This window comes from Athene cunicularia, assembly GCF_003259725.1.
Source record: "Athene cunicularia isolate RWA chromosome 2 unlocalized genomic scaffold, athCun1 chr2_part1, whole genome shotgun sequence".
Lineage (NCBI taxonomy): Eukaryota > Metazoa > Chordata > Aves > Strigiformes > Strigidae > Athene > Athene cunicularia.
In genome coordinates this window covers 45,814,694-45,831,210 of record NW_020799095.1, presented here as the reverse complement: position 1 = coordinate 45,831,210, position 16,517 = coordinate 45,814,694, and the positions used below count along the sequence as shown (strand labels likewise).

Here is a 16,517-nt window from a genome sequence, read left to right as displayed (position 1 = left end):
GCATATTCCTCACAAAGCTCAAACAATGATGATATCAACTGAATGGTCTTCTTGTATTATTTCTCTAAAAGTCTGTATTAATTTTTAAAGGTTTATGATTTGTCAACACATCTCCCTTGAAATATCATGCAAATAACACCTAATATTACCATAACCACCTGCAGTAATTGAAAGGAAAAAAAATGCCAGTATTTGCTTGGATATTTGACAGCAGTTCATTTAGATCCAGATTCATTATTTACTCTGCAGAATCTGCCACTCTTATCAGACTTTGCAAGGCAATTTCATACAGAAGCAGATTGAGGGAAGATTTTTTTTAAACAGAATAAACTATTTTATGAATTAAAAATGGGAAGTGAAAAGGCTAGATGTGAAAATACCTGTTTTACACACAAAAAAAAAAAAAGTCTAGATTGCAGATTGAATACATGTATTTTCATTGTACCTGAAGTGAGACCATGTCACTGCAATATATTTAGGGTGTATCAAGTTGTTTTACCAGTGTTATGTATTCCAGGAAGCAAATATTCATTTATTTATTTCGTAACAGCTACTTCCCTCACCCCCAATGTACTGAAGACAAGTATGACACCTTTTAAGGAATACATTAATATCACTGAAGAAAAAATACACTGCTATAAAAGCTTATGGGAAGTGCTGATTTGAGAACATGCCACTTCATCAGTTCTTCAATTAACATTATTAAATTCAATTCTTAGTATTAATGACAACTATGATTCATAGAACACCTTCAAGTTCATTACTGGCAGCAGACCTACCACTGTTTGCCTACTTTTTATTTCCAGGTCAGATGTGTAGAATGGAGAGGACAATTACAAATGAAAATAAACAATATTAATTCTTTCACGTAAAAAAGATGACTATCACTAGCAGCTTAGATCATTAGAAAAAAACAGTTTTCATGCAAGTAATGTCTGTATTTATCACTGAGTGTTATGCACTCGCACATGAAGGGCAGTTGGTCCACATTTGTGAAGATTCATAAGATGTCTCTCTCATGCATGATTTGTTCCATGTTATTAAAAAAAACCCACTCAAGGACACCTGCATTAATGGCACTACTTCATACTGATGCCTGCAATATTTATGCTCAATCTGCAACTCTGGGACAGAACTTACACTAATGGAAGTCAATAACAAAATCTTTAGGGAGTTAAAAACTATTTTTTGCTAATGGTTTGATTTTGCAAGCTGCTGAGTACACTAATCTCAGAAGCAGTTTTTAAGCTACTGCTTAAAAGCAAACTGATGCCAACAGACTGTTATGAATAATCCTGAGTTTTAAACTAAAATGTTTGTACGATTTTTTTTAGGATGTGTAAAAACCTGTAATATAATTTATATTAGCAGGAAAAATATTACTCAAACTCTTTTGACTGGAATAATCAAAACCACTTTATAACTCTAATTTCATTAAGAAGTCTGAACTTTAAAGTTCTTGTTCAGAAGAAGATGCGTGAACTCCATGAAAAATCTAAAAGACATGCTTAAGTAAAATACTATTTAAAAGGGAAACTGCTATGAAACCAGAATTAAAGTCAATTATCTAATACTAAGCAATGCTACAGTTCAGCAAATACACCTACAACTTGCCCCACAGGGGTATTTTTTCCTTTTATTCAGGTGCTGTCTATTAAACAGCAAGCTGCTGAAGGCAAGGAAGATGCCTTTTTATTTATACAAGGCTCAAAGCATAACAAGGACCCGTCCTTGACTAAAACTAACCAATATTAACTACAAAAGACTGATTAGTCTTTTTTCATAAATGTAACCATCACACAAAGGCAAAATTAGACCCTTAAGCACTAATATTAAAAAAACCCAAAAACTGTCAGATTGATCCATATTAGCTATGGAAAAAGACTAAATATAAAATATTTAAGTAAGAAGCAGCCATGAGTGAGGTGGTAGTAAGGTAGGAAAATGAGGGTTGCATTCACATAACTACAAAAGTGAGGACAGGGTGGCACTTCTGTAAGTTTCTATGGGCTTACTGTTAGCATGCTTGTTAAGAGCTGGGTATGGTTTCCTGCCTTTTTTAATAAAGATAGAGCTCCAGTCTGCTTATCTGCTGAAAATATTAATAGGATAATAATTTCAATAAATTTGTAAACATTTTAAAAGATTTTTAAAAAGAACATTTTATTATTTCCTTGTTCCATGTTTAAAATTTGGGGGTATTGTAATTTTCTTTCTTTAGTAGACCTTGAGGGACTATGCTACTGCTGCCGAGCACAGAAAGACAGGAGAAAGGGAGAGCCTCTGTATCTATATTCTCATATTCTACAACAAAGCACCAAACTGGGTCAGTACCACCAGCAAACTGAACCACTATCTGAGGAAGAAGGTACAATCTTGATTTAAGAAACAATGTGATTTTCCGGGCTTTCTTCACTCTTCAGAGATCAGGTTCTCCCCGGTTTTAACACCTAGGTCCCAAAAATAGCTCGGTATAGATAGACTATAAAATCTTGACATGAAATGCCCAGCAACAGAGTGCCACCTCAATGTGAACTAGTATGCCACTGCCTTAATGCTTAGAATAGCATTTAGGAAAGACACTCGGGGTGGGGGGGGGCGCAAAAAAAGAATATAGAGACTTTCTTTGGGTGTATTATGAAAAAAGTGTTTTCTACTCAAGTCATGCAAAAAGGAAGAAAAGGTCTTTGTGAAACACAGTTCACCAGTTTGGAACACACACTAAACAATTTCACTTCAGAGCTTTCAGTAAATTATTTCAGTGAATGTTACTGAATAAAGGAAACCTGCACTGGAAATTCCTTCAGGAACATAGGCCCTTTCATGTTTCTCAGCTAGGCTTTTCGGCTTTCATTTCTGGGCTATTGCTGCTTCTCTCTCAGTCTCTCTCTCTGCCCCTAGTCCATTTTGTCTGCTTCCTACACCTCACAGACTGCCCTTCGCATCTGCAATGCCTATCGTCTATTCAGCATCAAAACCCTCTCAGAAATGTCTTTGTAGCAACAATCTCTCTCTCCTGATTCTAGTACCCACCTATTCAACATCTACAGTTCAAGAAAGGTGCATTTTTCAAAGCATTCATCTTGAAAAAAAAACAGAGACTGAAAACTCTAAGGCTGACTCTGCTTGCCGACTTCAGTGCCAAGGGAGCGCCCGCAGGGCAAGCTCCCACAGAACAGCCTCCTGGCACCACAGCAGGAAACCAACAGCACCACTGCAGGGGGAGAGAAACAGGAATAGGTGACACTGAAAAATCAGATGCCTTCTTTTAGACGAAGCCATATGAACCGTCTTAAGGAAAGACATCTTGTGCTGCCTAAGTAACTCAAGTCTTCTCCCTCCTCATTTGCTACTGTGTTCCAGAAATGCAGTTACTATGGGTAAGATCATTTCTGTAGATTTGCCTGCCAGAAATGACATTGTGCTTCTGTTCAGGTCTGAAAAAGTGCAAGGGGGAACTGGGCAACGAAGTCAGAGAAACTGTATTCATGCACCGGAAAAAACTGACTGTTTATGAAAAGTCCTCCCTTACTCTGAATAAAGTTTATTACTTAAACCTAAACCATATGTATTAGAATACATGCACTAGTCACTGTCCCTTTGAAACACCTGTCAGGGGTTAAGCTCTAGCACTTCTTATGGACCAAAGAAGGAACAAGAAACAGTTTCCCTCTCATCAGTGAGTTATAACATGCACTGACAATACCACTTGCTATGCAAACAAATTCAGTGTTGGGTTTTTTCATATACTTGGATACAAAAAGGTAGGGATGCAAGCACAGCTGTTATTTCACAGAAGGCTCAGGACAAGTAAATAAATAAATTTTAAAAAATATTGTCCCTAAAAATTAGTTGAAAAATGTACATATTTTCTTCTGCTTCATCTGAGAAGACAAATTCTCCTGCAAACCGTGGTTCAGAAATTAATGCCTGCCTTCCTCTTGTAAACAGAATCAATACGTTGAAGGCGATATAAAAATTAACTATAGCTAAACTGGTTTCACATTATCATGTGCTCCTTTTTCTAATCAACAGGTCAGAATCATGGTGATAACAGGTTATGAAGCAAAGATATGAAGCAAGGAACTACTATAAAGACTGAAAAGCATGTTAAAGTGTTTGCACTTGTTAAGAAACATACTCTCAAAACAAGTATATAGAAAAAACTCTAAATAAAATGCTTTGCCAGCATTTGATAAATTGATACTCCACTGTAAATGAGTACATAAACAGGACAGCGTGTTTTATGTCTCTAAAGAAAGGAACATTTTCTGTTTCTTGAGATGCTAATTAAAAACAAGTGCTAAATTGGGGATGTGTCATACAGCCTTGAAATAAATATTTCTTCACATTTATAATTGACTTTTCCACTCATAAAAATTCCAAACACCTTAGCACTCTGAAGCATAGCAGTAGCTTTACTGGAATGTTAACAATTAAATAATGGGAACATAAGTGAAAAATTTAAGACTACCATAATCAACACTTATAAACAATCCCTTTTTCTGTAACATACGCAGACTTACTTGAGTATGGAAGTATTAATCACCGAGTAACAATTACATCAGAAATACTAGGAAAATAATGTTTTCCTACTCAATAAATAGAAAATTCTAAATTAAAATCTTTCTGACCCCTTCTTTCATCAAAAATGTTTAGACTTTACATTAGCCACATTTCTTCCACATGCTACTGCCTCTCACTTTAAGATCATACTATTCAGACAGACCACTGTTTCATAGCAATTCTGTCAAACTCTTAAATACATCACTGAAGATCCACATCCAAGTGTGGAGTCCAACTGGATCCCAAGGTATCCAAACTTTACGTGCCAAAATAATTACAAAAACAGATTAGAAGCAGAGATGTGTGAAGTTCTTGATGCACATTTACTCCGTCTTAGCTATTCATTTTCTTAAATAGCAGCAGGAATATAGAAAAAAACCTATTTTATTTCATACTAGAAAATGTGGTCTATGAGAAAACTGGGGAAACTGACAACTGTCTTTTGAAAGCCAAGTCCTAAACTCCATAGTTTTAAAGGTGGTGTGTTTCGAAAAGGAACAAAATTATTTGTCAGTAAGAACTGTAGTTTAATTTTTTCTGTTCTGTGTTTCACGGCAGAAAAAACCAAATAGAATGCACAAAATGCCACTGGATAATTTGAAACAAAAAAATAATAAAAATCTGGCAAAAATGACTGTAGGGTTAGAAACAACTACTAGGTAATAAGCTAGGTGGGGTTTTTTTTTCATGAAGTATATTAAATTATGATTTATTTGTTTTGGCTCCTAGAGACAAATTATAGAATAAAACAGGACAGGAAGTATTTTTCAATAATCCTAGTAATTTCAAATGTCAGCTTTCTTCCTGTCTGCCTGTTCTCACTTCTTCCCTATGCCTGGTTCCTCTATTTTGATATATGCTTTTCCAAAAGAGCTGATACAGGACAACGACTTCAAATCAACATGTTTACATGTACATCGTGGTAGAGCGTATTTTGGTTCAAATGAAAAAATAATCATTGTTCATGTGACAGTATTATTGAGGATTCAGTTGTAAATCTTGCTAAGCAGGCAAATAATCTGTTCTTAAACTGCTGGACCATCAAAAAAATGGAATGCACATACACATCCCATGGCAGCTTTTGAACCTGAACAGATTTATCAAAGCTGTACTGATATAATTTATGGTGTACAAAGGTGTTCCAGAAGGATTACACATAGTAAACCAAAACCAACTATGATAATTTTTAGAATACCACACTGCCTTACAGAACTTGGAAAATAGTTATAAAGTAACAGTCATAGCATTTCTGTCACTAACAAGCTGGAAGAATCTGATTCACATTCTGCAAGAGACAAATGATCTGTCTTTAGGTGACAAAAATCCAAACCACTCTGTAACAAGGCAATTCATACAAGATAATTCACAGTGTTAAAAATGTTACGAAAGCTGTACCCTTAGTCACTATGTCTTTCCTTCAAGTAAAAGCCTGCCATCATCAGCAGGGAAATGGCTACAAATCTCTAGAGAAACTCCAAAATAACAAGAGGGAAATTCAGGGAAAATTGCAGTACCTCATGGCCTTCTGCTGCTGAACTGTTACAGTACAAAGGAACTGAATGAAACTACTAAACTGACCAAAAGCATATGGAACTGTCTTCTTGATGAGATGTCACTATTCCTCTAGCACTTTCTCTGCTAGAGTTCTTTAAGAGACAGCAACCCATAAAAGAAATAGAGGTGTTATTTTGGAAGAATACTTCCTGCAGTACTTCCTTCCTCAGTCGCAAGACAAAAGCAACTACAGGGAAAAAACCCACTTCATTAAGATAGAATCAGAAGCCACTTCAGGCTTCTACCAGCAGCCAGGTAGCCACTCCCAAGCTGCAGTGAAGGAAGGTGAAGAGAAGCCAAGGCCTCATTGCATGCAAAAGTGCATAAAAAACTAAAGAGCTAGGGGAGGAACTTCTGAATACCAGAGCTGCTCATTTAGTATCATGTTACAAAGCTTCTCCTTGAAAAATGGGCAAACACAGAGGACTCTGCCCAGAAATGGTATAAATTATGACAGATGACGTTCTTTATGTGTTTTTTCCTGATTTTAAGAATTACTAGCTCTTCCAATAATGTAAAAGAAAGAAGGGAGCTTTTAGAGCATCAAGGAACTGCAAATCCTGCACTCTAAATAGAAAAAAAAGACATTGCTACGTGCTCTGTTCAGCTAGGTTGAGCCATGCATGAAGCCAACACCATCTCTATCTTCAGGATTCTGTTATCTACCCCGTTTTTCACCCACAGTTTTTGTGTCAACAAAAAGTATAACTAGCTAAAAAATTCCTATGGCTAAATGGGCACAATCTTCCACAGTGTATGAAGTTAATAGTGTGTTACAATGTTGATGCTTATCTCTACATACAAGGAACAACAAAAGGAAGTATGGATTTAGCCAAATCAGTTTTCAACTTAAACCAGAACAAGTGAACATACACACATACCACTAAAACACGGACAAGTCTCAACAAGATGAGAAGTGTACTGAGGCTAAGGGATGAAGATACATTCAAAATACAAACACTTTTTTTTTAAAAAAAAAAAGGAAGTATAAACATTTTATGTTTCCCAACTTTCCCCTCAATTTACTTCTTTATGGTCTAGCTTGGTGAGCACCATACTAGAATCAAGTCTTGAACAAAGAATTAAAACAGTAGATGGAAAGGACTTTAAGAAACAGTTTGAGAGATATTTAATATGCAAGCCTTGTAACATTGCCCCAACTTGGAAGCATCTACAAACAGCACAATCTCTTGCCTCTGGCGACAGAATTCAAGGGAAGTTGCCTTAAAAACAATTTTCAAGATTGTGTTACCATGTGAAAAGGGCTTACAGGAGAGGAGAGTCAAAACAGCAGATCGTTTTGAGTCTGGAACAAGGCAAGATACTATTGATTAGCTTGCCTCCATGCAAAGCAAGAACTCCTACAGTTCTCAGCAATGATAACGTGCCAAACACTGCCTGAAGAATCTCAGCAGGAGCTGAAAACAGCTGCCTTGTAAAGACAGAAGATACTGCCCTGATTAAGCCAAAAAAAGATGGGTGGGAGAAGACAGCAATCTTTCAGCTGTCTGGCTGCAAGAGTCTTGATCCTGAAGAAACACTTAACTATTACTGTAAAAATGAAAGGTGTGAAGTAGATAAATATGCAGAAAGCCATACAGAATTTCAAAACAAGCAAAAATCAACAATTTATAAAATGGAAACAGAATAATGAAGTATTTTGGAATGACGGCTTTAGACACCATTACTATCACATTTCCTCTATTCAGCCTTTAAGTAGACAGAAATCTCCTTCTTGGTTTCCACCAATACTGCTTTTTTTGAGTTTAGCATCCTTGACAAATTCTCCCAGACTTGTAAACCACTTTCTACATCTTATCAGAAGAGAAAGCTGGCTGGGAAAGTTACCACTGTGTTCCTTCCTTGTGCACAGTTTGTTCAAAAGTGGTTCAAATATGTTATCTACTGAGTCTTCCTTAAACTCACTTCTTGAATTGAGCTACTTACATACTGGGGAAAAGAGCAGCTGACCTTATTTGGGACTTAAAAGTATAGAAATTATTTAGACTAGTTATTAGGAAGCATTTCTTTACAGAAGGGGTTATTAGGTGTTGGAATGGGCTGCCCAGGGAGGCGGTGGAGTCCTCATCCCTGGAGGTGTTTAAGAATAGGGTCAACATAGCACTGAGGGATCTGGTGTAGTTGGGAACTGTCAGTGTTAGGTTAATGGTTGGACTGGATGATCTTCAAGGTCTTTTCCAACCTAGACGATCCTGTGATTCTGTGACTTTTTAGCATACAGAAAAACTATGGCTAGACAGTGTAAGGCAGACAAGTAGCAAACTTTATTATTTCCTCAGCTGACTGTAGAGAAACAGCCACCTACTCAATATATGTAAAATAAACAACGAAATTATAAAGTAGTATTTAAAAACACCTGAAAATATTTCAGAAACCACTCTTGTTAGAAGCTGAGTAGATGCAAGCCCTAAAGGCCTCCATTTTAAATGGTAATGCCAGTAAGTTTGCACTTCCAAATATCAAAAAGCAGCATAGTTAAGAAAGCGTAAGACTGAAGCCAGAAATACAAGAAAAAGTAGAAAACTCTGCTTGTCCACATGTATTACTTTTTTCAGCACAAACGGATTTCTGTTCAGTTTGCTTTGCTTAGTTTATCTTACTAAGTCTCCATTTCATACCATCTTCCAACAAATATCTGTAGAAACACCTTACTGATAAAAGTCTATCTTTGTAAAGCTGACTATATGACAGCTTCTTTACTATGGTAATTTTTATGTACTTGAGTAGAGCAGTTATGAATCACAGAAAATTTAGTTAAGTTCTGGATCAACCAAATAACTGGAAGTTTTCTCTTTCCCTGTCTATATTGCAAAGAGTTCTTTTCTTTCAAAACTGGAAACAAAATTAGTCCAGTAAAACATATTAAAGTAGTGGGGGGAGGAACTGCCATGTCTGGGTGTTCAGGCTCTTTAACTTAGAGACTATACCAGCTCCAGAGAGAAGTATGTGGATTCTTAAGAGTCATCTTGAGAAAAGCTCTGACACTATGCTTGTCACCTGGAACACAACTTCTTCCTTACAACTTTTTAAACTTAGAAAGTGGATCTGAGAAAATCCATGACTCTCACCTGCTGAGGTAAGCAAGACAAGCAATGAGATTAAATGAGTCACCAATACTACTCTAAGGGCTACAGCACATCTACTACCACAAACTTAACATATTCCAGCTTTTATTTGACAGTTGTTATAAAACAACATGATGCACAAGATTTCAAATACCTCACATCTACAGATGTATGTATGTGCACTCATTAATATTAAAAAGAGACAAACTCAAGACTTTGAAAAAGGCAAAGAACCCACGTATGTCTAGACACAAATTCAGGGAACAAACTGGTCAGATGTCTTTGCCAGACCTTCAAAATGAGTGAAACAAAACAAAGAACTGAAGAAAAAAGACAGGCTAAGCAGGGTATTTTGTGAAACATGCACAGATACAGAGATCTCTATAGTACTGTATTTTAAACCTTCAGCAAACACTGGCCAAGAAGAAAACCAAAATGAATTAACATACATACTTTGGAATAGGTCAATGAAATATGTCCACACAAATTTTATTAATGCAATCACAAGTTCAGTGAAGCCAAATGGACATCTCAAGTGGTAAACAGAGTAATAAGAAACACTGTCATATTCAGTTAAAACAGATTTGCAAACAATAGGCAGCCTAACTAATGAGAAACATGAATGTAACTTACAAATTAAAGAGACCCTCAAGGTAAGAACAGCCCCAAAACGCTCTCCACAAATTAAAAGACCTAAACCAACAGACTACGCTATGAAGAAATAGTTTGTTACATGTCAAAATTTAACATGTACAAGAACGTTAAGGAAAAGAAAACATACTTTCCCAGCTAAGGAAAGATGTCAATGCTGTAGACCACATCATAAACCCATGTCACGCCAGAAGGAGTTCCAAGAAGACAGAAATCCCCAACCAAGCAAGCAAACAACAAAAAAAAAACCCAAAGAAAATTTGGTGGCAAGTAGAGGAAACAGCATACAGCTTGTTTTTATTTAAACTATTTTTCTGTATGCCTGGAGCACATACTTGCATCTGCATTGTCAATTCAGAACATTTAAATAGAAACTTTACTTTTAAAATGCAATAACATTAGAAAGAAGCCCAAAATTTTAGCAAAAGCAAAGCACAAGCATCTGTAAATGCAAAAACATACATTAAATTAATTGCTATACTTTTCATTCAAAGCTTTTTCAAATAACTCATGCAAAGAAAATTTCTTCACTTAAGCTTTCCCACTATCACATAGGATAACTAGCACCTTACACTTTTCTGTGCCTTCCTTAGCTTAGTGACAAGTTTAAAAGCAGTGGAAAAAAATACTACCAAGCACTACAGCTTGGACGCAAGGAAACACAAGATTATTTGGGCTCCAAACCAGTTACACACAAACTCTTAGAGAAACCCCCATGTTGCTGCTCTTTGAGCAGGAACAGAAAACTACAGAAGACTTTGTTCCTTATTTCTTGAAAAAAACTAAAAGCAAAAAAATTCCCTGGTGTGATCATAGGATAAAGATGTCCCATTTTGTCTAGCTATTCCTCTAGAATCAATCACAGTTGCACTTTTACTCTGCTCTCCCTGGGGATGTCACAAGAAGGATGAAAGAGAATAACAAAACCAATGGCATTCTTTGCTGGATGACTGCTGTATTACAGCAAAGAAAGTTTCTCAATGGTTTCAGCAAAGATTGAACAGAAAATATGCAGAATGGCATCCAATTCAAATTTCTGTCATCTCTCTGCATTACACTCAAACACGTGCAACAGGGGTATCTAAAAAATTATTTGCAGAATCTGAAGATTAGTAGAGAAGCTACAGAGCAGCACATGAAAAGGCAGGGCTGAAATACAAACTATCACATAAGAATGATGTGACATTCTTTAATAATTCTTATTTAAATATCTGCATTATCAACAGCTACACAAAATTTAGCATGTACTGATGACACCAAGGTGAGGCACCATCACCCTGAGGCACAGGGGAGGCGCAAGGTACCATACAGAAAGAAAGGGAACTGAAATAATGGAAGCAGGATGAAATTCAATAGAGCAAAATACAAGCTTGAACACCACAGCAAAGATTTCAGTTATAAACCATAATATTATAATGAAAATTATTATAGATGGGAACAAGCTGATCACAAAATGACTATAAACCACCATCAGCAGTCAAAAACAAGGGGACAAAAACCTTTCAGCAGTGAGATTTAAAGAAAAAATAAAAACTAACCAGTTTTGGATGTTCTTTCAATTATTTTTATAATTTTTTTATGCACAGAAACACCCATACAAACATCTTCAAGCTCATCTAGAACTTAATACTGTCAGGTTCATTCATTCTGAACAGTCTTTTATTTTGAAAGCAGATACACAGAAATCAATTATTCAAAGCAAAGCATTTATTCAATATGAGTAAAAGTAGAAGGTGCAAGGAAAGCCATATTATATGGCTTGGATTGAAAGACTGATTTAAAGCAGCTTTTTAGTCCACACAATGGAGAACATTTACTGGTATCTTCTGCATCATTTTAAAATTTTAATACAATGCATGAAAAACATGTAGAATCAAGTAAAAATAGTTCTAAGCATGATCATGGGAAAACCAGCAAAAATTACACAGATTTTTTTTGATAGCCTGGCTGATTAAAATTATTAATCTACCAGACATGATTAAATATGACAAAAAAATATAGCTACATGTGGGAAAAACAATGTGAAATAGGTGTCTTCATCAATTCAAAACACTATCAGAATATGACACCAGGAGTCCAACCTTTTCAAAGGTACCTACTTTTCTAAATACATTACCATTTCAAATTAAAGGACTAAATATTTATACATGTATTTCTATCAATATTTAAAGTAACAACATAGGCTTTGTGGTAAACACTAGTTTTCCTATGCTAATCTGCTTTCTGAAACTGGTATGAAAGTAATTGAAAACTTTTTCACTCTATTTGAGTCATATAAATTCAGAATATAAACTCGCAAAATAACTATTTCCCCTACTTAGTAGGGCATTTGCTAATTTCAACTCAACTTTTCTTTTGTCTGTATTTCTTTTTGGTCAGTCAAGTACTTCCTACATTCTAGTTACCTCAAAAATAATTAATGATATATTCCATGCAACTCTGTAAGCCTTTTTAATAAACTGCAACAGTAGATTTTATCATGAAGACCAAAGGTCCAAAGAAACATTATTATAAGTGTGAGCTCAGAGATCCGTATGTGGGTATTTTTGGTAATACCTTGTATTGCATAAGTCTGCTACCTTTTTTCCAGCTCCACCCCCTATTTCCTTACTGGTTTGAGCATTCATATCTTTTTACTCACTTCTGTGCTCCCTGAGACAACAGCTTTGTCCACGTTCACCGATAGCTGCTCTTCAGTCTGGCAGACTCCCAATGACCACTCCGCACAGCGGTGATGAGCCCAGCAATGACCTAATGCATTATGAAAGAAGAAAAGCTTTGGTTGTACAACTCTGTCAAGCACTTCCTGTAAGTATGGAACTTAGTTCCAGCAGTAAATACCTGCCAGATGAAATTAATAGTCTCTCTTCCTCCTGTTGTTCTTGTTGCAACGTTTAATGCCTTTATTACCATACACTGAATATACTGCAGTTACTATCAGACACTATATATACTGCAATTTTCTTTTATACATAACACACCTTCCTCTTCATTTCAGCATGTTCTGTGTATCTGTTTCAAATTTCCAGATGCCTGATCACATAATCATGTGGGCTGTAAATGATTCTGACTTTATGATTCTATACGCAATGTTTGTGAGACACACACAGTTACTTTTGATCTTATATTTCACTGTAGATAACATTTGTCTGTGTATGTACTCTTAACTTACGATTCCCAAGGACTAGATACAGATCTGTATATTCATGTAGAATATGCTCACATGATGCTTTAGAATTCTACACAAAACTTTTAAAAGCTCAAAATACAGCATGAACAGAAAGACCATATAAATGACTGAGAAAATTGTGTCAATACAACCACCACATTACAGAAATATAATTAGAAATGTTTATTTACATAACAAAAAAAATCAGAATCTGCAGAATTCAACAAGTACCTCTTAAAAGAAATTTCTAATTCAATTCTGGGAAAAGCAATGATACATACTTCTGAAGGAATTCTGTGACAGCTTTATACTAGATTAGAAATGATGCCTTACATTAGCTGCTGAAATTAGGTACCTTGTCAACTTAATCATTCAGCAACAAAAAAACGCCCTCACAAATCTCTGTAAAGGCTTGGGAAGAGTCTCTACAAATAGTAGCAACTTAAAAAAATTTAGATTGATAAACACCCCCCCACCCATCCACACACACTGTGGAATAACTATTTAAAGCAAACCATTAAATTGTATTTTTTGGTTTTGACTAGACTTTGAAATGAGTTTTCACACTCATGAAAGAATACCATTTATATTATTGCACAAATATATTTCCATTTTTGAGGCAAAATATGTGAGTGGACTACCAGCACCAAACATTTGGACATAGATGCTTTCTGAAAAAGTAATTCATAATTGAGTAAAAAGAAAAGTTCCATTAAAATGGAAGAGCAGATGACAAACCAAACAGTTTTCTGACAGAAAACCTGCAGATACTGGAAACATGCAAGTGTATTATGCCTCTGTTGTTCCAGAAATACTGCTCTTTTCAATCTCCCATTCCATTATTTCCAATAACCCCACATTAGCAAGTGGAGATTAGGTAAGGCTACAGGAATAGGACTTTTAAGAATTTTATTAAGGTGCATCTCATTTCTTTTTCCTTTTCTCTCCAAAATACAATCATGATACTGAAGATATTACTACCTGAAGACCAGTTCAGCAGTAGATTACAAATATTCCCCATACAAAGCTGACAACAATTCTGTTCAGTACTGGAAGAGGAGACTATACAAAAACACACATAACATCGACAAAAGCTACAAAAGCATCATCAAACAGTTGACAAACACCAGAGCACAGAAGACCAACAGCTGAAACCTTCACTCACTGTTATTGTAGCTACTGTACTACTACTGGAGAGGCTAAAATGGAAGACATCAGGGTGTCTTACCTGTTGGCTCAAATAAGGCTTGAACATCAATGTCATCTGGTAAGCCAACTAAACTGAGTTCATCCCAGAATTTGACAACCTGATCGTCAGAAGCAGTTTGGGTGCTTACACTTGTACATGATGCTATACTCGATCGAGATCTGTATCGGGGAGCAGAGAAACAAACTTAGAAGTGACCACATTCTTTGTTCAATTAGATAAGATACTCGTAAACAATACAAAAGTCAGGGAAAGTGAGAATCAATTTTTCCAAACATGACAAAATATAAATCAACATAAATAAAAGTCTTTCCTCATAATTTAGCCCAACATTTTTTCCCCCCAATACCAAAGTTTTCAGTTAAAGCTGCTATTCAACAGACAAAAAAAAAAATTGCTTGGTAAAAATGGTCCTTTCCCTAGCTCACTCTCTTCCAGTTCTTCAGGACACACACGCTTTTTTTTTTTTTTTAAATCCACTGATGTTTGATATTAAAACTTGCCCAATCCTAGGAATGAAGAATTAGGTAGCAGCAAACAGTCTGTGTTACTCTAGGAAAGAAGAGGTGTAGAAGGAAGAAAGAGAGAGGTCTAAGTGGTAAGCACCAGCTGCAGATTTCATATGGCCCTGTCCCTGCAGTCTTAACAGCTGTTCCAGGGTACAGCATTGACAGTATTCTAAAAGGAGACTGCCACGTCACAGGTAAAGTGCCTAGATAAAATACAGCAACTGTGGGGGGAAGGCAGAAAAAAGACCAGTAGTGAAAAAGCTGCTTGGAAATAAATATCTTTATCCAATGCCACGAAGATGGGTTTTTTTTTTAAAAAAAAAGGGGGGGCAGGGGCATGCAGGAGCAAAGGAGGGCGAGGGAATTGAAAAATGCAGTGATACAAAGACTACTATATTGTGCTGACATGGGAGGATCTAGCTTATAACTTTATTAATTTGTTCACCAAATTCTACTCTCAACAGAAAACAATAAAACTCAGATTACTCCATTAAAAAAAAAAATAAAAAGGAGCAATGACTCCTCCTTTATTTCCTGTAGGCAAAAAACTATCTTGGACATCTAAGGATGTGCCTGCTTAGGCTTAATAATAAAGAGACCTGATCTCTGATGCTTCAAAAGCTGGTAGGAAAGGTGGTGCTGTGCTTTCTATTAAGGTTCTTCCAACTTCATTATTCTCCCCCATTAGTCTCCATTAGTCTCTCAAACATACTCATTTGCTGTTGCTTCTGAGTTTTTTGAATTGAGACAGTAAAAAAACACCTCTTCCCTGACTGCTCTCCTTCTCATAACTTCTAAAAAGATTTTGAAGAATGACCTACCATCCATAAGCCAACAGATAAAGCACTGGAATTTTAACCTGTGATAACTTTACCTTCCTGAAAACAATGCACGCTTTACTTTAGCAATTACATTCTGAAATGCATGGAAAAAAAAAAGCTTATTGGGAAGAGAGTAACATCCCTCTTGCACCACCAAAGAAATTTTACACTTTCAATTACATGTTTTCACAATCCATGTAATGACAGAAACTAAACATCAAGAAAAAACCCAAACCTGTTAACTCTGAGTCAACAATTAAGACTCCCCTCAGTAAAGCATTTCATTAACCCATGCTGTCCAACAAAGCTGGTTCCTGAGCACTGCCCATGTCCACTGGAGCCAATTCTAACATTAAACTGCTACTCAAAACACTGAACTTAAAAGGAACACTTAAGAAAAAGCAAAATCCTAATTGACAAGGCGTTTTTATTAATATGAAAGCTTTCTCATTAGATCAAACCAATCCATTTAAAGAACATGCCAGTTTACTTTGCAATTTCATCAGAAACACTTTCCACCTCATCCTGAGCTTTAGTACTTAGCCCTTCTGTAAATACAATTTCATATGCCTATAAAACACAGTAACTGTCTGGGGGGAGGGGGCGCGTTTCATTAGCTTTAAGAAAAGGAGTATTCCCCTATAGGCATTACACAACGTGCATTCATACACCACCGACACAATTATATAACCGTAGGCCGTGTGCCTCAGCAAGGACAAAACACACTAACTAAACAGCGTCTCCAGCAGTAAGCACCGCGCTGGCGCTGAGTATTAACACATCTGAAACGTCAGGTTTAACAGAGCTAACCGAACACGCAATAATTAAACATTTTCGGAGTGTATTTCGGTCAGAATCGAAGAACAGCGGCCCTGCCAGGCCCGCGACGCCGCAGCCCCTCAGGCGGCTCCGCCTCACGGGCGGGCGCGGCCGCCGCCGCCGCCGTTATTGTTT

The 16,517-nt window shown here is 36.3% G+C and overlaps 1 protein-coding gene across 7 annotated transcripts in view; it reads right to left on the bottom strand.

The window, feature by feature from the left end:
* KMT2C (lysine methyltransferase 2C) overlaps positions 1-16,517 on the bottom strand; it is a 150,499-nt gene that overhangs the window by 106,441 nt on the left and 27,541 nt on the right. For all 7 annotated transcript variants that reach the window (XM_026843345.1, XM_026843346.1, XM_026843344.1 and 4 more), the window contains exons 4-5: positions 14,255-14,394; positions 12,499-12,608 (exon numbers count right to left, since the gene is read on the bottom strand). In XM_026843345.1, coding sequence (XP_026699146.1) covers positions 12,499-12,608; positions 14,255-14,394 — 250 coding nt within the window. The remainder of the gene's footprint in view (positions 1-12,498; positions 12,609-14,254; positions 14,395-16,517) is intronic.